The 24,248-nt window shown below is 36.9% G+C and overlaps 2 protein-coding genes across 5 annotated transcripts in view; one reads left to right on the plus strand and one right to left on the minus strand.

The window, feature by feature from the left end:
- Positions 1–6,690, plus strand: part of RHOBTB3 (Rho related BTB domain containing 3) — a 64,309-nt gene extending 57,619 nt beyond the window's left edge. For all 4 annotated transcript variants that reach the window (XM_081320253.1, XM_081320254.1, XM_081320256.1 and 1 more), the window contains 3 exons: positions 2,202–2,368; positions 2,979–3,075; positions 3,887–6,690. In XM_081320253.1, coding sequence (XP_081176379.1) covers positions 2,202–2,368; positions 2,979–3,075; positions 3,887–4,002 — 380 coding nt within the window. In that variant the 3' untranslated portion in view covers positions 4,003–6,690. The remainder of the gene's footprint in view (positions 1–2,201; positions 2,369–2,978; positions 3,076–3,886) is intronic.
- Positions 6,691–13,911: 7,221 nt separating this feature from the next.
- Positions 13,912–20,379, minus strand: GLRX (glutaredoxin). The gene is made up of 3 exons (XM_081317028.1): positions 20,075–20,379; positions 15,831–15,943; positions 13,912–14,146 (listed from the first exon to the last, which is right to left on the minus strand). Exons 1-2 carry the CDS (start codon positions 20,279–20,281, stop codon positions 15,833–15,835), a joined length of 318 nt encoding a protein of 105 aa, XP_081173154.1. The 5' UTR covers positions 20,282–20,379; the 3' UTR covers positions 13,912–14,146; positions 15,831–15,832.
- Between the last annotated feature and the right edge of the window lie 3,869 nt (positions 20,380–24,248).

The raw sequence follows: 24,248 nt of genomic DNA on the forward strand, positions 1-24,248 counted from the left end.
GTGTAGCACTTTTACTGCATCGTCTTTTAAGATTTTAAATAGCTCATCTGGAATACTGTCACCTCCACTGGCTTTGTTGTTGCTCAGCTTTCCTAAAGCCCACTTCACTTTACATTCTAGGATGTCTGGCTCGAGGTCAGTGATCACCTCATCGTGGTTATCAGGGACGTTAAGCTCGTTCTTGTATAGTTCTTCTGTGTAATTTTGCCACCACTTCTTAATCTCTTCTGCCTCTGTTAGGTCCCTTTCATTTTAGTCCTTTATCATGCCCATTTTTGCATGAAATGTTCCCTTCATCTCTCCAGTTTTCCTGAAGAGTTCTCTGGTCCTCCCTATTCTATTGTTTTATTTCTTTCCACTGTTCATTTAAGAAGGCATCCTTATCCCTTCTAGCTATTCTCTGGAATTCTGCATTCAATTGAGTGTATCTTTCTTTTTTTTCTCTTGCCTTTCCTTCCCTCCTTTCTTCAGCTATTTGCAAAGCTTCATCAGACAGCCATTTTGCTTTCTTGCATTTCTTTTTCTTTGGGATGGTTTTGGTTGCTACCTCTTGTACAACATTGCGAACCTCTGTCCATAGTTCTTCAGGCACTCTGTCTATCAGATCTAATTCCTTAAATCTATTTGTTACCTCTACTGTATATTCATCAGGGATATGATTTAGTTCATACCTGAGTGGCCTAGTGCTTTTCCCTACTTTCTTCAGTTTAAGCCTAAATTTTGCAACGAGAAGCTTATGGTCTGAGCCACAGTCAGCTCCTGGTCTTGTTTTTACTGACTGTATAGAGCTTCTCCATCTTTGGCTGCAGAGCATATAGTCAGTCTGATTTCTGTGTTGACCGTCTGGTGAAGTCCATGTGTAGAGCCGTTTGTTGGGTTGTTGGAAAAGAGTGTTTGCTATGACCATCGCATTCTCTTGACAAAATTCTATCAGCCTGTGCCCTGCTTCATTTTGTACTCCAAGGCCAATCTCGCCTGTTATTCCGGTTATCCTTTGGCTTCCTACTTTAGCATTCCAATCCCCCATGATGATAAGGACATCACTTTTTGGTGTTAGTTCTATAAGGTGCTATAGGGCTTCATAGAACCGGTCAATTTCATCCTCTTCAGCACTCGTGGTTGGGGCATAGACTTGGACTACTGTGATATTGAATGGTTTGCCTTGGATTCGAACTGAGATCATTCTGTCATTTTGAGGATTGTATCCCAGTATTGCTTTTCCTATTCTTTTATTGACTATGAAGGCTACTCCGTTTCTTCTGAGGGATTCTTGCCCGCAGTAGTATACCTGATGGTCATCTGAATTAAATTCACTCATTCCTGTCCATTTTAGTTCGCTGATTCCTAAGATGTTGATGTTTAGTTTTGTCATCTTTTGTTTGACCATGTCCAGCTTTCCTTTATTCATGGATCTTACATTCCAGGTTCCTATGGAGAAAAAATCTTTACAGCATCGGACTTTCCTTTCACCACCAGACACATCCACAGCTGAGCGTCCTTTTGGCTTTGGCCCAGTCGCTTCATTCTTTCTGGCGCTACTAGTACTAGCCTTTGCTCTTCCCCAGTAGCATATTGGACACCTTCCGACCTGAGGGGCTCATCTTCCAGTGTCATATCTTTTTGCCTTTTGGTACTGTCCATGGGATTTTCATGGCAAAGATACTAGAGTGGGTTGCCATTTCCTTCTCCAGTGGATCACGTTTTGTTAGAACTCTCTGCTATGACCTGTCCGTCTTGGGTGGCCCTGCATGGCATAGCTCATAGCTTCATTGAATTATGCAAGCCCCTTCGCCACAACAAGACTGTAATCCATGAAGGGGTCTGAATCATTATTAATTGAAATAAAAGAAATGATTTAAATTTAGTTAATTCAGACAGCTAAAAGGCGTGTATGTTGAATAAAATAATTTTTATACAACCTGTTTTTACTTCAAGAAAGACACTTTTGTGTTTATTAATTTGCAAGTGACTGATGTATGTTTTTGGGTGTGAATAAGTGAAAGCAACATATTTAAACATGCATTGTGTTCATCCTTGGGGTAGCCATTTTGAAGGGATGAAGATCTATTTCACAAATATCAAATCTCAAGTGTAAAAAACTAATTCTGAATCAGTATTAAAGGGATTAGAAACTAATACAATATTTAAACTGATATATAATTATTACACCAATTTTAATCTGGGTTTGATATTTTAATCAGCCAGCATTCTGCAAGCCATGTCACTTTTAATATGTGCTGAGATGTACCAAGTTTCAAGGCTCCAGCACATCTGTGAACTTTATATAATTACACAGCTTCAGAGCATGCCTAGTAGAGAATTAACATCTACAAGTCTGAGTGTTGTCAGCTTGCTTCAGAAAGCAAAGGTAAGAGCTCCCTGTTGATATATTGTTTGTCTGCATCTTTTCTCTAGTTAGCAACTTAACAACCGTGTTACTAACTTAACAACTGTGGTGATTCACAAGTGTGACAAGAAAGGTAATAAAATGGGGCAAAATTCACTTAACAACTGTTTCACTTAGTAAAAGAAATGCTGGGCTGAATTGTGATCGTAAGTTGAGGATTACCTGTATAAACTTGATTCCAAGGGGAAAGGATAGTTGAAAATATATTCCTTTTTCATTATTAACAAAGTGATTTGTGGAAAGATGTCAATACTAATATTAATTTGAAGTTCTTTTCATAATGCTACATTATTTCCCATGCAAATTACTGTCTTGTTTCTTCTGTCACACGTACAGTGTGAACTGCTAATACTTCATCTGAATTGAGACAGCAGGGCAAGAATAGGAGATCATCCCATCACATGGTATTTGGGTCTCAAACCAAGTAGATATTCCGGTCGACAGCCCAGTATCTTAACCGTTAGACCACCACCATCTTTCTATAAATTAAAGATTTATTCTAGTTACTGTATTTAACCCAAACTCCTTGCTATAGTACCAATACTCCTTTGTTTATAAATCTTTTTTCTAGTTTCATAACTCAGATTGCCTTTCAAATTGGCTGCTTCATTTTATTGCTTCTAATTACTTAATCTTCAGTCAGAAACCTGAATTTGAAGATCTTTCAGGTAACTGACAACTTGTTTTCTAAATAATTTGATGCTATTTAGAGAGACAAATTATGTTGTTTTCCATATCAAATAGATGTATAGATAGATATTCTTTTAACAAGAGGGCAGGATTCTGTCTTGCCATCAGTTTCAAATCAAGTGGAAACTGTCTTTCTACATTTAATTAAGTCCTAATCCTTAAGAAAGGAGGCTTGGAAAGGTTGCAGGGGAGACTCCAAAAAGCTTGTGAAGTGGGAGAATGACTTGGAGGGATTAAAGAAACCCAGGCCTAAAACAATGGTCACTCATGCCCTAGACACCTCATGATTGGACTATTGCAACACATTTTTCATGGAGCTCCCCTTGGAGACCATCTGGAAGCTACAGCTGGTTCAAAAGAAAGTGGCATGAGCACTATTGGACACTAATAGTAATAATAGTAATAATTTATTAAATATGTATGCCGCCTGCCTCTCATGCCCATGCGTCATAGGTGGTACATGAGCTGGTTACCAATCAGCTTCTGGGTGTAGTTCAAGGTGTTAGTCATTACCTATAAAAGCCCTTGATTATTTGCAGCATCACCTGTCTCAGATTGCTTTTACCCGTCCCAATAACCATCAGGCTCAGTGGGTGCACTCCAGGTCTTTTCAGTTAAATGATGTTATCTTGTCAGACTGAGGAAGGATCAGACATACTTTGATAAGATAAACAATACAGATTTCTGGCTTATAAAGAAAAAAAATCCTAGACCTAAAGAATTATTAGGCTGGATAAGCAGCCTTCTAGTACTAAAAAGATATACAGTCATTTCCTTTTTTTTCTACAGTGGAAGAACGCAATTTCATAGAGATGCACAGATGGCCTTCTAGTATGTACCTGAGACAGCTTGCGGAATACAGGAACTATATTCATTCTCGGAAATGTCATTGTCTAATAATGTAAAAAATGATCTTATTTATGAATGATTGCGCTTCAGAAATCTTAAAAATGGAATTTGATATTTAGCTTAAATGTTGCACTTGCTAATGAATAACTACTGTACTGTTTAAAAGCATGGGAAACGCATTGTAACATATGCATTTACTAAGATGAATTTCAGTTTTATTGTTAGGTCTGACTGTATACTTTCAGATTTTTTAGAAAAATATGTACTAATTTGAAATATTGGTTAGCCTATCATGTATCTAGGATTCCAGGAGCATGAAGGAGAGATTCTGCATCCATTAGTCACTTTTTAAAGCTATTTCTTTTGAATATTTTAGTAAGTTATTTATGAGTTTTAGAAATTTTATATTTTGTAAAAACACAGAGCTTGTAAAAAGAACATTCTATTTTGGAATAAAAAATGTATCTCCTCCCAATCTGCATAAAATTTCTGGAAAGAAATCTCAGAAAATTATTTAACTTTCCCCCTCACTGAGGAATGTAGTATAGTGAAAGTGTAGTGTGGTTTTTCTAGATACTGTAAAACAAAATTATGTATGAAAAATATTTTGGTTTCTTTTCTGTATAATTGCATATATAGAAGTCTTTTCTTAAGGTTTTTTCTCATGCAAAAATAACCCATTTATGATATTCTGACAATAACAATTTTAAATTCTTCCCACCAAGTAGATAATAATTTAACAATCATTTCATAATTTTGAAAACAATATTATTCCTAAAAAGGTGTGTGTAAATTCAAGCAGTGGCCTCTGTGTGTTTGTATTTATTTAATTCATCCCTGAAAGCTATGCTATAGTTTGTTTCCTACATTTAGTATATGAGAGGCCAAGAGAAAAAGATGGAAATACTAAATTTACTTATTCTGATCACATGGATCCAAAACTTTTTATGCTCTTGGGGCATAAACATGCAAATCCAGTGATTTCTATAATTCCCTTCTCATTTCACTGAAGAATTCAACTGGGGTTTGTGGTGCATGCCCACTTTTCCCAGACATATTTTATCCATTAAGGCATTCTTGTCAATTTTTCCAGATAGGTCTGGCCAAGTTTCTGAGGATTTCATATCTTCCTAGAAAGCAGGAAGTACCTCCCATTTTTGCATAGGTGCACATTATTACTAAGATTGTAGTATTTTCTATCTTTACATGTGGTTAAGTGAATGTTTTACAACTCACATGGACCTGCAGAGACCTCCACATTGTATCCTCCATATGTACAAAGGTGGCATTAGCACGTTCCAATGTTAATTGAAGCAACATTTGAATCAGGAACTATCTGACACATAGCACACGCTTTCAGAGACAATGCACTATTTTACCCACATATGTTACAATGGCTCTTATAAATAATGTTTTATATAATGTTTTGTATTTTTTAAAAAATGCCAAGTAGAATACTACAAACTAATTTATTTCTACTAGTGGAATTTTATTAAGGAAACTTAAAAACATTTTCGGCATTTTTGTACAAGTGTATGTTCCATGGAAATAGATACATTAAAATCAATTTATAACCCGTTCCTTTGCTTTAATTTAAAAATGGTAATGCAGTATATTTTTTTATAAATCAGTACAATAAAAATGATAATTCCCATATAAATTGCCTATTTGTTAAGTAACTGGGCACAGTATTGTCTACTAAAACCACAATAAATCACAAACTGATTTGGTATTTAATTAGTGATTTTATCTAGGCATAATTTTTCAAATGACTCAAATGTTATAAGATTATGATTTAGTGTAAATGTTCCTTTTATCTGAAAGTTGACAAGTGTATACAAATAATTATGACTTACATTTCATCCTCAAAATATTAACATTTCAACACAGCAAAGTAGACAAAGGTAATTATAGATGACAGTATGAAGCAGAAATATATTTTTCTGCAACTTAGAAAAGTGAGAATGCTGTTAGAAACCTAGTGTATAGGGACAGAATGGGAAGCTACATATGGAAAACCTTATGTTCATGAATTCTTACATACATAGGAATACTGTATTGCTGAACATCTTTGAATTCACCTGCAGATATGCATAACTAGTAACCTGCAAATCCTTGGATGCCATGTTTTGCAAAATAGCTCATAAAAATGACAACATTCATAGTTTGTTCGGGATGCACATGCACTGCACTATAATCTCTTCTCAGATTATGACAGCTATTCATAGTCCTTCAGATTCATAGGATTAAGTTGTATACTATATTTCTTAAACTTGATAATGGACAGTTATGTCTATTGTGAAAGATAATCTGCAGCGGCTTCTACATTTCTGATAGCATTATATTTATTAATACCCAAGAACTGATAAGTAGTACTATATAGACATCACATATTGAATGCATTACTTTAAAATCTATTTTTATAAGAAAAGTATTTCTATTTACACACTGTTACTGTTTTTTAATGAATAAATGTCAGTATCAAGCCAGCATGGAAGTTTATAGAGATGCAACCGTAACATTGCAGTTAAACTGTTTGTTGAAATTTATCACATGAATGATTGTGGCTTTGCTGCAAAAAAGCCCCTTTATTTTGGCATGTGTTGGGTATGTAATAATTTTACAGGTTAACAGGTTCTTAAATTCACAATATTTAATTATACTATTTAATTCCTTGTAATATGATATTTTTATTAAGTGCTTATTTCATGTCACGATCCATTAAAAACTGCAGTCCAAACACGTTTTAAGCTGTCTGTATTTGATTTGATCTTAGCATTTAAAGTAGAAAAATTTATCACAAGTATTTGATTGGCAATGCAAAACTGCAGATTTTGACTAGGAAGAGGTATGTCATAATGTGCAGAAAAGTGAATGTGGCACCTGGCTGGAAACAGACACAGTAATCTTTCTGAAGCACTGTGTAGCCTTATATTTCCCTTTTTCAATGCTTTGAAGCCAGTGTTGATTCCTGATCACTGCCTGGACAAGTCCCTGCAGTATTCTTCAGTAAGATTTCAGAAGTAGCTTACCTTGGGCTAAAGAAGAAAGAGAGCTATGTTTTTCTTAAAAAATAAAATTCTTTTCAGCCAATCCTGATATTGCTCCCAGTTAAAATGATTTAGGGATTTGGTGAACTATTCAGTCCAGTGATATTAAAAGACCTCAAAACTTAATCATAAAGACAAATTTTCATTCAGTCAAACAAATAAGAGATGAAAAGGCTCACTAACCTGTAAGGTGTAGAAGTAGTTCTTGACTTGTGACTGGTTGCGTGGCAGCCATTCAGAGTTCTGAAGGACAGCCCTGGGGGTACATCTGACCTGGATTCAAAGTTCTGACCTCCACTCTCTCCAAGGGTCTTATGACCACACTTCAGCTTGTATTTATTGCAGTGTCGTGCAATCATGTGATGGTTTTCCCAAAACCAGCAATTGCAATTTTATTTAAAACTGGCCCATAGAAAACCTTTGGCTCGTTTAACTACCATGGCACTTGCTTAATGACCATGGTGTTTGTTTAAAGCATGCCACAAAAAAGCTCATAAAATCAGGTGGGTCAATGGTAATGACAGGCTTCATTACAGTTGTAACTCAATGACTACACCTGTATTGGAAAGGTAAATAGATCCTTTGTTACAATCTCTCCCCCCTCTCCTTCCCTCCCTCCCTGCCCTCTCTTGTCAGGGGCAAAAAAACCACCCAAAGATTTGGCAATAGTTAATTATAGCAGCTAAGTTGAAGAATTCAGTGGTTTTCTGGCATACAAGGATGGCTTCTTTCACAGGAGGGACCACTGTTGTATGCCAGAAAAAGCAGTCTTAATATTTGTGTGTGAGAGAGGGAGGGAGGGAGGGAGAACAAAGACATTGTGACCAAGGATACCGGTAATAGATTGGGTTGTGGGGTTTTTTTCAATAGATTCCAAATAAGTATCTCAACCTGTGCCATATTTGGGTGAACTACTTAGTACCGGAATCGCTAATGACCAATATAAATGAGTGGACCCCTATTGAAGTGACTGTTGTTACTCAACTAATACATCTGAGACATATACTTTGAAAACCTGAAAAGAACTATGCAATAATTATTTTACTTTACAAAAGGAGAACTAGTTTACCAAATTGCAGATCAGTCTATTATAGTTAGTAAATTTTATGTATGACATCTCTATTAGAAATTAATCGCTATTTAGTGAAAAAAAAGAGTGAAAAAGCAAGCAACTTTGGCAAAGCAAGGGTTAATGCTACATCATTTTGCTTAAAGGAATTAAAGGAATGTATTTTGGCATTCTTTTCAATGTTTACACTATAGCAGGGGCTCCAACCTTGGCAACTTTAAGAATTGTAGACTTCAATTCCCAAAATGGCTGGCTGGGGAATGCTGGGAGTTGAAGTCCACAAGTCTTAAAGTTGCCAAGGCTGGAGACCCTTGCAGTACATCATTTTGTATTTAACGTTAAAAGTTTCAGATGCAATTCACAACTCCTATTTTCCTATGCTCCCCAATAAATCCATAGACACCCCAAAGCACCCCACCAACACCTAACATCCAGCAAAAGATTTAGATAATAGCGAGATGAGGGTCTGAATGGAGATGTTTGCCTTTCTGTTCAGAAAACTCTAGTGATGTCCCTAATCAAGGCCAACCTTAGTACAGGATTTTGTTTCTCATAGTGGCCAGCTAGGTTCCCCTGTTATGCTTGTAAATAAGAGATGGTGACATTCTCCTGTCTTATTTTTGCTTCTCCTATCGGGGGCATTTGAAAATATCCTGCTTCCAATCCAGAATAGTTACGATTTGACCCAGGTGAATTTACCTTTCCCTCTTTGAACACAATACATCCATCATCCTTGCAAAAATAAATACATAGATTCATTACATGTTGACTGAAGAAATACTTTATTTTGTTTATTCCCAGTCTTGGTTGGTCTTAACATCGTGTAAGAGAAAGAAAATGTCTATGTTACTGTGCCTCAGTGATATTTTATGTACCTCAATCTTATCCTTACCCCAAGTTTCTGTGTCTTTTATCCAAAATAGGAATGCTCGGACATTCTAAACTTTTCTTATAGGGAAGGTGTTCAGTTCTTCTGATCATTTTATTTATTTATTTATTTATTTTATTTGATTTGTATACCGCCCTTCTCCCGAAGGACTCAGGGCGGTGAACAGGGACATAAATATCAAAATGCCCAAATACAGTTCTCAATAGCAAAGTTACTGAGCCAAATAAATATCAATTTTGAGCCAACTTTTATTTTGGAAAAATCAGAATCTCATAAAATTTACTTTGTCTTAGGCTAAATAATGTCAAGTACAGTGAAAATACATAGGAACCAATTCCCTAAATCAGTTTTCTCTTTATCTGTTCCAGTGACTTACTACCAGGATTCACTAAGCACTACAAGGCCAGGGAATCTTTGGTGTAAAGGTAGCAGTTTGCCCTCTGTGATGTACTCATCTCCCTCTTCTCTTCTCTGCTGGCAAGCTCACAAAAGTAAAAAAGCTCCACAGCAGGGGTCCTTACTCAAATTTGTTTTGTCCAAGAAAAAAAGTTGTTGTCTTAACTCTAACATGTTTCACAGAAAATCAACTTAAATGTGAAATAAAATGTATGGAATATGGCCACAGATCCCCAAGACTTAACTCAAGATTTAAATCATAACATTACTTCAAGCCTTCGCAGGCACCCTGTGGCAACATTGTGGCCCCCAAGGGGTCCATGGACCAAGACTGAAATAGAGTATTAAGACAGATGTATAAGAGGATCTGTACTGAAGGGTAATTCTCATAATTACACACCTTCTGTACAGCAAATTGGATTTTATCCTGCTATCCCTTCTTCCACACTTGTACCCTTTTCAAATGGTGTTTAAAAATTATGTTTGTTGACTGAAACAATAAGGTAACAATAGTAACCTTTTATATTATAAATTGGTATATTCCCATGAGCAGTAAATAACTATGCTCTAGCACAGGGGTCCTCCATGGACCGGTACTAGGCCACAGCATGCCAGCAACCGATCCACACAAACAAGCAAAGCTCCATCCATGGGATGCAGACAGCACACAAAACCACGCACTCTCTGGTCCGTGGAAAAACCTTTCTCCACGGACCCAGTCCCTGGTGCCCAAAAGGTTGGAGACCTCTGCTCTAGCAGTTTATGTTTAAATTAGGCATTTACTTGTAAGGACAGAACATAGCTGAGAAGCAGCTTTAAAACATGCATAGTTTTATGTTGTTTTAAAATCCATTATTTTGTACACCAATCATATTATATTAATACATGTATCTAATGACACCAGCTTCAAAAAGGAACCTTCTATTATACCACTTGGCAACACTTAAAATAATGGCCTCATCCTTTCAAACTAACATTTTTTTGAAAAATTAAACTTCATAAATGCCTGAACTGTGACAAGAAAATAAGTTTGTCAAATAATAAAAAACCTTTCAACAGACTCATTTGACATTAATGCTTATTATTATTGTACTCACAAATCCAAGCAGTCTGTGTCACTTTATGATCACACTATGTAGAAATATAGGAAACAATCTTCAAAATATGCCGGATTTTTTTTTTGATAGCAGAGCACATAACTCAATAGATTAGAAACCCTACACAATTGTATGCAAAAGCAGGATCAGATTGTGTGTTTGATGAACCCCTAGGACAGAGGTAGGCAGCCTTGGCTGTTTTATGACTCGTGGACTTCAACTCCTAGAATTCCTGAGCCAGCTGGCTCAGGAATTCTGGGAGTTGAAGTCCACGAGTCATAAAAGAGCCAAGGTTGCCTACCCCTGCCCTAGGAGAACAGAAATTGACACAATCTCTATATGCACAATCATATTGCATATTTGAGTGTATACTTCACTGTAGTTATTGAATCTGGGTTCTAAATATGTAAGGGAGAAGCTGTTACATATGAGAAGCTGTTACATAAGTAGAAATGAAATTTGAGAAGGATGATCTTCCTCTTCTTTACAGCTTGGTGTGTTTATATAATTTTACATTTTCTGCAACACAGAAATGTAATACCTTTTAAAAGCAACCCTTTAAACAAATGTATTGTGTATATATATAGTTGAACATACTTTTTTAAAAAAGCATTAATGGTTAATTTTGCAATTGAAAATCATATTAAATCTTCAATGCTGAAATTATTTAATTATTTAAATTAAGTCTCCACAACAGGAAGCAGCACTGGATTCAAATTCTTCCATCATTCAAGAAAGTTGCTTTCCTAATGAACTGTTCCTATGGTTAACAAAAGTAGAAACCTCTATTAAAAATAAGATTTCTTATATGTATGGATGAAAGAAAAAGCCAGCCAGGATATTAAAGAACTGTGGGAACTGAAATTCAACATCTCTGGAGTGCTCCGAACTGGAGAAGCTATAATAAGATGCCTACCTATTTTAAAAGGAAGACTAGACAGTTCTACTGCTAAAGAAACACGAAGAACTATTTCTATCACAACAAATGTCTAATTTTGACATCTTGCAGCAAAACCTGAACTTTTTAAACTTTTAAACACAGAAGTCAATATTGTAGCGCCTTTAGATTGTAAATATAAGAAAGCAAGGTGTGTGTGTTGGGGGAGGTGTTCAGGGGAAGCAGAGTAATTCTTGTGTAAGGAACGATTTTAAAGATTTTCATTACGGTATCAGTTTAAGTTGTTTTTAACCATTTAGTCGTGTCTGGCTCTTGGTGATTTTCTAGGCAAGTGCTTTCCATGCTACCTTGTCAAGCACAGCTTCTTTCAATTGTTGAATTTTCAACTTTGCATCAGATTTGATGTTTGCTTGCTTGCTCCTTCTTCTTTGTCCACTAACCATCCCTAGCCTCATTGCCTTCTCCAATGAATTTGCATGCATAACATGGCCAGAGTAAATCAGATGTAGCTTTATGATTTTAGCTTCCAGTGATGTGTCAGGTTTTATATGATCTGTTAGTTACTCTGGCTTTCCCCGGTATACACAGTAATTTATTCCAGCACTACAGTTCAAAGCTCAGTTTAAATAGTAACTGGCTTATCATTGCATTTAATTGTTCTTGGATTATAATTTTATAACCCATGACCTACTTAGACTCTCTGGATGGGTGCAAGATATAAATCTGGTAATAAATTTGAACACACCTATTTTTTTTTTCAAAATTAAGTTTTCAGAATTGAAGTCACCTCTGTTAAAATATAGATGTACCACAGCCTTAGGAAACAAAGTTATGCCATAGGATTTATATGTCATGTATATGACATTTACTAGTGCTGGACAAAAATATATATATCTGCTCATCCTTCTCAACCTGACCAGAAATAATTTGCTTCAAAAATTCTTTTAAAGGGGACAAAAATCAGAAATTCTCATGATTGGAATAGTTTGTTCTCATGCTTATTTAGTCAAGAGCTGCATGCTAGTCAATGTGCAATAATTGTTCCAAGATCTGCCCTTTTTCTGGCTTCCTGGACTTTATTAAATTCTACAGGATAAGATCATAAGGGAATCCCCCGTCTGTTGTATTTTTCCTATAATTATACTGCGCACCTCTATGGATAAACAGCTCACATACAAGACTTGTTGATGTTCAGCTCAACCATACGATGAGATTAATTACTGGGTGCATAAAATCTACACGTGATCTCAATTCTATCTATTAATGCAGCCTAGCACTGTGTTGGCTTTTTTGGCAGCTGCAGCATACTGCTGGCTCATATTTAAGTGATTGTCCACTATGATTCCAAGATCCCTCTCACAGTTACTACTATTGAACAAGGTACCTCCTAAACTATACCTGTGTATTTGGTTTTTCTTGCCTAAATGTAGAACCTTACCTTTTTCACCATTGACTTTCATTCTGTTAGATAGTGCCCTATGTTCAAGTCTGCCAAGATCCTTCTGTATCTTAAGCCTGTCTTCTGGAGTGTTGGCTATTCCTGCCAGGTTAGTGTTGTCTGCAAATTTGATGAGTTCCCCATCCATCCCCTCATCCAAATCATTGATGAAGATGTTGAAGAGCACCAGGCCCACAACAGAGCCCTGGGGCACCCCACTACTCACTTCCCTCCATGTAGATGCAGTTCCATTGAGGACTACACGTGAGTAAACCTGGTCAGCCAGCTAGGAATCCATCTGGTGGTGATGCTGTCTAACCACATTTTTCTATCTTATCAAGTAATAGGTTGTGGTCTACTTTATCAAATGCCTTACTGAAGTCAAAATAAATTATATTCACAGCATTCCTCGGGTCCACTAATTTTGTCACTTGGTCAAAGAATGCGATAAGATTTGTCTGGCATGATCTGTTTTTGACAAACCCATATTGGCTTTTGGTAATGAGTTTGTTTGCCTCTAGATGTTCGCTGATTTATTGTTTATCTTTTCCAGAATCTTTCCAGGTATTGAGGACAGGCTGATAGGTCTGTAATTTCCTGGATCCATTCCCCCCCCCCCGCTTTTATTGAAGATGGGAACTACATCAGCTCCTTTCCAGTCCTCTGGTAGTTCCCCAGTGCTCCAGGATAGTTCCCCAGTGCTCTATGCTCATTGTGTGTTTTTGCTCATTGTTGACTTCTTACAAGGTGGCCAGCTAACATAAGTGGTCACAAAATCATTGTCCTTTATGTGCCATGCACGTTGGCTAAATTAGAGAGAGATAATCTGGATCATAACATTGAAGAATTATATGGGATCTGATTTACAGGAGGAGCTCTCAGAGCTTGGAGTAAGGTCAAGATGCCTCTTAAATAAGGGATAAAAAGTGGAGAGAGGGGAAAAAATTGTAGGGATTCAAAGAGAGCTGTAAATGACAGGCGTAATTACAAAAAGAGAGAAAGCACAAAAAGTCACATGACTGGACAGCTACATAAGTTGAAATGATAAACAGAATGATGAACTCACCTAGAGAGAGTAGAAGTAAACCAATTGCTCAATAAAATAAAAGAGACAAATATTCTTTTTGTGATCCATTGTGGTCATGAGTACTTTATTAGCAGAGAAACTGTCATACTAACAGGGTATAAAAGGAGGGTAAAGCTGTGTCTTAGAAGCCAGAGAGTAACCAACACTTTTTTTTTGGTATTGCCGCCTTTCAGAAATATACAGTGGGTGAAGACAAGAGGGAAGAGGCAACTAATCTAATCCCAAATGCTGTAAGGTGCAGCTTCAGGGTAATTCCATCCTGTAGTTATTGTTGCTCTGAAAGTTAAAGAAAACAAGTTAAAGAGTTTCCACAAAAAGAAAACGAGCAAGTTTAAAAAAATGAGCTGAATGTTAAAAGAAAGCTTTGCTTTAAGAAACACTGATACATCTTAGTTGTTGTCAAAGTATTTTTTTAGTCTGCTATTTAGTAAAAGATTGTCTTCATTAACCCATAAACTGTTTTGGCAAAGTAATAATTGCTTTCTAGTTTGCAGTCAGAAAAGTCACAATACAAAAAGGAAAAAGAATGGAGTGGGAAAGGGAGAAAATGCAAATGCTTAATATACTTATGTTAAACTGCTGAGATATAATGGGTAACTCATAGATTAAATTTTTCCTTAATTTCTAAGGTAACATCTGTTATGTTTTGTGAACTGAATTTGATAATTTTATATGTACCTGGTGCATGTTTCACCAAATATATGTATTTTTGTTTGCAATGTTCCTAATTTTGCCAGCAAGTTTGGTTTATACTACAGATTTTTAACCAAATAATGAGAAGAGTAACAACAAAAATGCCTAAATTTAATTGACAAAATACTTGTGAATGTGGAAAATGGAGATTACCCAATTTTAATATTTATTAGAAAATGCAAAATTAGGCACTTCTCACATTCTGCACTGAAACATAAACAATAATTTCTTAATCCTGATTCAGAAGTTCTTGTTTAAGGAACAGTCCGGCAGGATGATTGTTCTTCCTGTTTTAACCGTCCTTGTGGATGTGCTTGATCTTTGCCTGCTTTTTATAACTTTTTATAACTGGAAATTATAAATGTTGGGTGAAAGTATAACTCAAAACTGGAGCAAAGGTCCACCAACTTTCATCTCAGGGACATAATTTATCTTTGCTAATACTAGAAAATTGCAAATATTTCAACCATATTTAATATTTTAAAGGCTTGGGACTTTCACTGCCCAGCTTAAAATAGTGAACCTCACTATGAATTAAGCAAACACTTCTAATTGCTGTAGTGATTTAAGAGACAAATAGATGCCTCAGTCTCTGCAAGACTTAGAGCTCCTGTGTTGCCAGCTTAACATCCAAATCTCTCCCAAATGAAGAGAGAGAAAGAGAGATCGAAGAAACTGAAAAGGTCAACCTTTGCCAGTTCAGTGATGTCATGACATCAAACATGGCTTCTGTAAGATGTAAGGAGAAACAGTGGCTGTCCTCTTTGTTGAAAAAGTTACATAGCCCTGCTCTACAGGAAGCTAGGAACTACATGTTTCTGTAGAATACTCAAAGTTAGTGTCAACATCCAACTCAAGATATTGGCAGCTATGTGCCTCTTTGTTTCAACTTGCCAGAGTTAGCCTACTGTCATCTTAATGTCCCCATAAATCTTATTGGCTGGGAGTAATGGAAGTATCAGGCTAACATATCTGAAAGGTATTGCATTGAAGCCAATTGAGGAAGTCCAAGAAAGGGCAAAAGCAGGGTAGTAAAAAAAAAGTACATGTGCTAATCAAGGCAACTTGGCCTTTAAGCAACTGCTTGAGTGTAGTTCTGTGGATTAAGCTATCTGCAAGAGCAGCCACTACCATGCTGCTTATTTGTACATGGGAACTTTGCAAGTTCTTATAAGTAAAAAGCCTCTCTCAGATGTTAATTTTCTTGAAGGGAATCTTGATTTCCTCTATCCCACCATATTAATTGGAAATACACCTAGTTGCTTACCTTCACAATGCCCCAATCTTCTTTAACATGGTGGAAAGTTCTCCACTATTGTTTAGAGCATCTAGATCTGTAAAACCACCAATACATGATTTTCCAATAAAAATTCGAGGAACCTAAAAAGCAAGCATAACTTATTAATCAGAAGACAAAATCTCTTTAGACTTCTGAAACAGGAATGAATGAATGAATGAACCTTTATTGTCAAAGTACAACCATGTATACATTGAGATTGGCTGAGCCTCCCTTTGTGCCCCCACCCCCCAGCTTACAGTGACACAAACCCTCCATCTTACTACACCATGTGAACTAATTGCACAACACACCGGCCTCGCAAGTCAATCATACATAAAGTATATAAAATTATATCCCGTTCAAAAGCCTAACAGCCCACGGATAAAAGCTGTTCTTCAGCTTCTTTGAATATTGGTGTTAGAATAACAAATGATAAGGTATGAAAAAAAGAACAGGAACTATGTCATTAGCCATGAGTAAAAGGCATGCCAATAAAATAAAGCCTAGACTTTTTATTGCTATTTATTTAGCACTGTTCACTCCAATAGCCTCTGGGCAGCTTATAAAATCTAAAAAAATAAATAAACAGTAAGAACATTAAGAACATAAAGACAACAAACAAAAATCGACCACCATAATAATAAGTAAATTGCTCATCACTTGGGGCCTGAATGTCCCAGATCATAATCCATTCCATGGCCAATTATTTTACTCTTCATATAGTTGTGAAGAACATTCAGGCCATTTTTTTTACTTTCCTATGTTCCCTTTGGACAGAGCTGCACTCCAAGCATTCAAGCTGGAAAACCTGCCGCTATAGTTCTGGCTGGAGGTGACAAAAAAGTTAACAAGACTTTGTGGGTCAGATGGACCAGACAGCCAAGTAGCTGGTTTCCTGTCTCTGATATAGCCAGAAAGCATTCAGTGTAATAATGGAAGGAAATGAGGTATGGAGAACCCAAAGCAGATTAACTCTGCTTGCTCAGAACTCTTAGAATTACATATAGCTGTGTCTGCATCAACTTCATATTTTTCAGTTTAGTAATTCTCTAAAAATGCGAGACAATTCCTACAATTCCCAGTCAATATGACATTGTTGAGATTATAGGGGCTGCAGTTCACCATATTTAGAAGGAGTTCAAGTGAAAGAGTCTATTTTGTTTTACTAATATATTTTAAGTTGGGTTGAAAAACTCCAAAATAAATATTTTGCAATGGAGATAAGAGGCAGACAAGTCGATCCACTACTACAACAGTCAGTCTGTCATAAGACCCAAGATTCATCATTCAAATTTTATTTATAGATTTTCATCCTGCCTTTATTATTTTGAAAGTAACTCAAGGTAGCAAACATACTCAAAACTCCTTTCTCCTCCAATTTTCCTCTGTGAGTTGGGCTGGGTTGAGAGAGACTTTGACATGACCAAAGTCATCCAGTTGGATTTCCTGTGAAGTCAGGACTAGAACTCATAATCTCCTGGTTTCTAGGCTACCACCTTAACCATTACACCAAATGGACTCTCAAATTCTGTGCTAAGGAAGATATACCTGCCCACTGTGAAACATCTTTGTTGCCCAACTAGAATAATTACCCAAGATGTCAAAACATTGTGAAATCAGTTTACAAAAGCCAAACAACAGAGCAGGAAGGAAATGAGCCATGCTTTTGGAAGGCATTGATTTTGGGACTCTGCTCCATTTAACCAGCATCAGTTTTTTACATTCATGACATTCTATTTTGTAATACAAATGGTTGATTTTAAATAAACTTGTGTTCTTAGAAATATATGGGTTCCCCGCAGTAAATGCAAAACAGAATAAAGTTCAGAATTACCATAAATTGCCAAAGATGCTTCCATTTCTATAAGGCTTTCAGGAGGTGCCCAGTGGATCTATTTTCACTCACACTGCTTCTATGCCTTTTACATGGAGTAATTTATTAAGTAAAACTAGCTTCTTTCACTCTACAGTACCTCCTTCTTGGGACAAGCAAAGGGAAGAGATGCTTCAACCATTAAGCAAAAGAGTAAAAAAGATATCAAGTTGGTTTCACATTTGTTGCTTGGAGCTATTCTCAGGAGGGGCCGAAATTTCCCTGGCCTATTTATCATGTGTTCTGAAGGCCGAGAAACTCATTTGGCCCTTGCTTTGCACATAAAAAAAACATTTTAGTTCCATAGCTGTAAACAGGAAGTAGGAATCCGGCTTTCTGTTTTCTCTGCTGCAATATGAAATAAATTTATATGGAACCTCATCCTTATATAGTACAGAACTTATGTGCAATGTAGCTAGTTCGGAACACATATATGATATTTTCCTTTAAAGTATGTCTGCTGTGTGAGAGTATTTCAAATTCTCTGTTTTGCTGCATACTGCCCACGGTTAAGTTGTAGAATTCCAGGATTATGGAGTGATCACACTATATTTTCCAGAAAGAAACAAAACCCTATTTTTATTTATTTATTTATTTATTTATTTATTTATTTATTTTATTTTAATCCCATTTATATCCCGCCCTTCTCCGAAGACTCAGGGCGGCTTACAATTTAAAGCACAAATCAATGTGCTTACAATATTTTGTAAAAGATTTCTCAACTGCTCTAAATAATGTGCAGCATGACTAGGAAAAAGCAACACAATTTTCCCTCCCCAAATGATACTTGCACTTACTCAGTGATATGCGAATGTATCTCAACCTTCATTAGTGTAGCATACAGTAGACAACTCCTAGAATAACCACTAAGAAAGTTGGGTATGTATGTATGTATGTATGTATGTATGTATGCAAAAGTTAAAAAAGCAATATATTAGTTTATACACTACTAAAATTCTCACTGTTTGTAACTGTCCGTGTATCATAGTGCAAGAATTTTCAAATCAGCATACCACAAATGGGCTGACTTAAAGAATGCATCCAAAACCCACTACCATAGGTCTGAAATTTGGGAAAGTTGTTGCTGCTTCAGCACCACTGCTTCTCCCGACTACTTTTCCAAAAGCCCCATACACTACACAGTGTAAGGGAAGATGAGAGGTGTATATCCTCTTTTCTGCCCACCCCACCCCCCTCTGCCTGCTGTGGAATTGGTATAAACCAACAGGCAAGAGTGATTAACTTCTTTGGAATTGAGACCAAAATTTGAAATCTCTTAATAGTAGTGGACAGTGAGGGAAGGACAATGCAGTGATTTGGATGCTGCTGGCAAGGTAAGGCTGACTGGGGGATGCTATCAGTCAATGGGTGAGCCTCTTTCTCCCTGCAGGGATGGGGAGTAGGGATGCAGTTGTCCTTATAGTCCTCAGTCGTTTTGTTTCTCCCCAGGAAAGAAGCAGGAAATCCCACAGGTTAACAAAGGAGGAGGAGAGGAATGATTTCTGACATTCTCTGCCAGCTTCCCTCAAGCAACCTTAATTGGGAAGCCAGCAGGAAGTCAGAAATTCATCCCTTTCCCACTGTTTCTCCCCCCCCCCTCTGTGGTCATTTGGTTTATCTCTGAAAGAATGATCCTATGGATCATGGGTTGTCTAGTCATTTATATTCCCGTAACTTCAAAAGGACATTGCAAAGATAGATCCAGAAATTAAAATTTTACCCTCCCAGTCTAAGATACCAGGTACGGATGTTGCAAAGACAGAAGGGAACACTGCCCTGAGCACTACACATTCGTAGCAGGAGCCAGATGAAGAAATAAGCTATATTTAGATGCAAAGAGCACATAACTCACTTCACCCTTTTGTTAGATTATGAACAACCCATATTACTGTCCAATAGCTGTAAGAGCTCAGTATTGCTTCTCTTGGCAATCACAAATTTTATTTCAGGATTAGGTTCCTATCTCACTAAACCCAAACCATGGTTTACAAACAACAGAAACCGGGTTGATTCATAACACTAAACTAGCTCCAAATAAACCCCATTTATTTGTGGGAATGCAGCCCCAAACCCATTGTATCCACCTACATAATGTGATCCAGAAACAAATTCAATAGCTGGTGACTTTGTTGCAGATAATTACCTGTAGTCAGCTATTTCCTCACCCGCATTTCAGTTTGTTGGAAAAGCAATATTGTACCAACAGTTCAACTGTTAAAAGAGCATATTATGTGGGTTATATTATTGGAAAACAGCCACATGAAAACACAGATCTTTTCCTGATATACTCAGAAGGCAAAACACATCATCTCACTCTTAGATATGTCTCTCTTCCACTCTGTTTTTAAAGGAAACTCACCGTTCGGGCACCTGTTAACTCCATAAGATAGTCTTGAATGGCATCCATATTCTTTTGGTTTGTGAGATCAACATATTCCAAACGCCCAGGCTTGATATTAATTTGTTTCAGAAGATCTAGCGCACTTTGACAGAAAGGACAGCTGCTCTTTCCAAATACAACCACTTTATCAGATGCAATATGACTAACTACAAACTGCTGGGCCATCCTAAAATTCTTAGTAGCTCCCAGCAACAAGGGCCCAATTCTAAAGCTGAGAGAAGTGAAAACAGAAAGCTCAGTTGCTCTGCAGAAGTCAGGTTATATGAGTTCCAAGCCTCCTTCTTCCTTTGAGAGCCAACATCCTGTAGGAGGAGTTGCTTTTCCTCTGTTTCTTATTGTTAAAGAGATACACATAATGATTGTTTAGTCTTTGAACTATTGCTTAGTAGAAGCACGTAGGTGCTTCCCACTCAGGGTGTGCAACGATTTGGTCACCGAGTGTTAACAAATTCCACAGTAAACTACTGCTGGCTGTTGTGTTTGGATTTGTCTGCTTTATTGTTGTTAAGATAGACTCTGTTATAACAACCAGCAGTTACTCACCAGGATGAAAATTTGACAGGGTGATCTAATTGTATAATCTAACCATGCATAGATGCACAGGGAATTTACTGGAAGGGTGGAATATCAGTTTGTCCAATAAATACAATGGAAGATATACAATGAAATCCTGCCCCTTTACCTTAATGCATTTGTTTAGCTATTACAAGCTAATACAGCTAATACTATACTAATTGCTAATATGTTTTTAATACTTGGTGGTTTACATTGTAAAGTAGGAATGAGAAATTTTGACGACCAGCTTAATATTTGAGGAAGGGAATAATGACTGCAGTGGGCAGAGCACTAAGATAAAAGAGTGGGCCAACCAGGATGAAGTACTTTGAAGATTTACACTGCAGTAGATCTAGGTGAAGTTGCACTTTTCATAGTGGGAAGTTTTTAGCAATTACACCTGAGAGGTGCAGTCAGAAGAGTTTTACCAACCCCTATTTTAAACACATGCTCTGAGCAAACAATCACATTAACTATACTGCAGTTCATCTGTTAAATAAACATGGGCTAGATTGCTACATTGTTTAAAGTTCTCATTTGGTGTGATGTTGCAGTTTGATTCCTGGGAAGAGATATAGCCTATCTACCCATATGGATAGAGATTTATGACATTTGTGGAAGAATACAGTGGATTATTTGACTACAGTTCCATAGTGGCTGCTTTATTGGCACAGGATGCTGAACTATAAACATTTAGCCTAGAATGTTGTATAAAGTCAGGAATCATGGAATTGTACTTAGTTACGACTGAATATATTGTCTAAGCTGGGGTACCATTGGGGCAATTGAGAAAACACAATTAATTTAATGTTCTGCAAACACAACCATGGAAAAATACATCTGCATTGAGTCTCTTCTACTGATCAAACAAATTATAATAGGCAATCCAAGGTAACTTAATTTTAAACTGGAGACTTATTTTTATTCCAGTTTTGCATATTGCAAAATTCTAGAAATTCTAGGCAATTCACAACTAAACAAACATGAGAACAACCAAGTTGCAAGTTAAAAGGCAACATCCACAATGTTAAAGTGAAATGGGAAATATTAGATTAGTTTGAGAATAGTGACAGATCAAGATGTATGGTGTATATCATCCATAAAATACATTTACCATCAATAAGCAGTTTGGAAATAGAGATAAACATAGAGCTTAATAAATGAAATTTGATTTCATCATATCAGAATTGGTAGAGAATTAACCTGCAATACATTTGCTTTTAAACTTAATATAGCTGATGTGAAACTTTTTGTGAGCAAAAGTAGTAGTCTGATTTAGAAAATATTGTTCTGTACCAGCCTACTACCGGCCCTGCAGAAAAGGCAGGGACAACCCCTTTACAAACGGCAAGAGGCTGGAACTAAGCCTGCCAAATTTATTAACATAAAACAGAGCAAAACAAGACACGAACCATGAAACAGGAGCTATTCAAACGGTTGCCTTCAGCAAACCAGCCCTCCCACGCATTCCCCTTTTAAACAGTTCAGGGCGTGGCTTCTCTCTGCCTCCTTCCAAGGTGCCCCATTGCCTTCCTCTGTTTACTCCTGATTGACTGCCTCCTGCGTTGGGCGTCCTTGAACAGGGCCAGCTGTGGGTCCTCTTCATCCACGCTGTCAGGCTCACACAGCTGGGTCTGCGTTGTAACCAGATGGGAGGGGCCTGGCTGAGGGCTCTCATCAGCAAGCTCTCCAACACCCTCAGCAAGCTCTCCAACACCCCCCTCCTCCTCCTCTGAATCGTCCGACCCAACTGCCGAACCCACAGGCTGACCCTGAATCACAACAAATATATGTATCTATGACTATGACTAATTAGATTATAAATTAAGGAGGTTCTAATTTATTGCTCATCCACCCAAATGTACAATTGCAATTTACTACATTTGCAGGAAGCTACCTGTTTACCTGGTCCCTTTTGGGAAAATCCTGATCAGAAGAGAGGCTATTGGACTATTACAAAGAATTTGCTCCGCATCTGGAGGATCAAATCTTTTGCATTCATTCAGAAGGAAACACTAGCTAAATAAACGGCTAGCTGCTCCTGGAAATTTCCTCCCAGGCTGATTCAAGTGTGAGAGGAAATGGAATACTCTCCCTTGGTAGGCTAAGCTTTTTTTTTTCATATTTGGCTCTTGGTCAGAAATTATTTAAGGCAACTGTCACGGTTTCAGTTTTCAGTGCTAGATATACTCATTTTCCTTTTTCAGACTTCAGTTGTTCCTCGGTCTCAGGATTAGAATCAAATCAGGTTGAGAGCAACAGAGGATATGTTGGTCCAACCTCCTGTTGGCAGCTGCAGAGATTTCTTTGTGATATAAGGATATTTTCTGCAGTGGAAATGATTTATTCATGGAGTTTCTCCACTTAATTTAGGTCTGAAAATTCATGTTTCATCTGCAAATGAAATGCAAGCTTAGCAGATTTGGACAATAAGTCCAGGTTAGCAAGTAGTTTTTAAAGGTCTGATGCAACTTCCTGAGAGCTCCAAAAGTTGCAATATTGTACAGGCAGTCTTCAACTTACGACCACAACTGAACCCGAAATTTCTGTTGCTAAGCTAAACATTTGTTAGCTGGATTTTGCCCCACTTTATGACCTTTCTTGCCACAGTTGCTAAGTGAATCACTGCTGTTGTTAAATTAAAAACATGGTTGTTAAGGGAATCGGTCTTCTCTATTGACTTTGCTTGTAAGAAGGTTGCAAAAGGTAATCACATGACCCTGGGACACTGCAATCATCATAAATACAAGTCAGTTGCCAAGCTTCTGAATTTTGATCACATGACCATGGTCCAATGGTTGTGGAAAAACAGTCATGTCACTTTTTTAGTGCTGTTGTAACTTTGAACGGTCATTAAATGTAAGTTGAGGACTACCTGTAATATGTACATATTGTAATATGTAATTTGTAAATTGTATTTTGTTATATGACAGATAAGGGATGATGAAATGCATATAATTGTGCATTAGTATATTTAATTTGGTTAAATAGAAATGAGAATGCAATTGCCATTAATTTTTCTCCTTGCCCTACTTTTTGAGTGTGGCTTGAGACATTCGGCTCTTACGCTAATGTAGATATCAATAGGGCACTACCTTGCCTTTCGAGAAAGAATCATGCAGAGTTAAATAATGTGTATATTATGTTTCAGGCCATATAACAGTTTTCTAAAATTTTAGTAATTGATAGGCAAGTAAGACCCTTAGATAATATAATATAATATAAATAAAGGAAGCTTGAGCTGTGGAAGCATACATAAATATTTATTCTGCAACTGAAAGTTTGTTGCCCCCTAAATAAAAGTTTAAAAAGGTAACAAAATTCCCACATCACAATATCTGGTCTTGTTCCTTATAGAAGCTCCACTCCCACAAGATAAGGCAGTACCGATCAGCACAATCATCTCATACAAAGCACATTCATCCCCACCCTGTTACCAGTGCCAAAAACAGACACTTACAATAAAACATAAATGAAAGTAAATCACCACAGAAATGAGATGTCTGAGGAAAGAAGTGATAAAATCAGAAATGAGATCATAAGAGAAAGAATTGGCATAGAAACAATTTTAAACTAC

The sequence above is a fragment of the Vipera berus genome (genome assembly GCF_964194415.1).
Source record: "Vipera berus genome assembly, chromosome: 2".
Classification (NCBI taxonomy): Eukaryota; Metazoa; Chordata; class Lepidosauria; order Squamata; family Viperidae; genus Vipera; species Vipera berus.

Bases quoted from the DNA above. Each gene is read 5' to 3' on its own strand.
- GLRX (XM_081317028.1), bottom strand. From the start codon at position 20,281: ATGGCCCAGCAGTTTGTAGTTAGTCATATTGCATCTGATAAAGTGGTT. The intron at 15,944-20,074 runs GTGAGTTTCCTT...CTTGCTTTTTAG, and splicing joins AGTTAACAGGTGCCCGAACG to GTTCCTCGAATTTTTATTGG.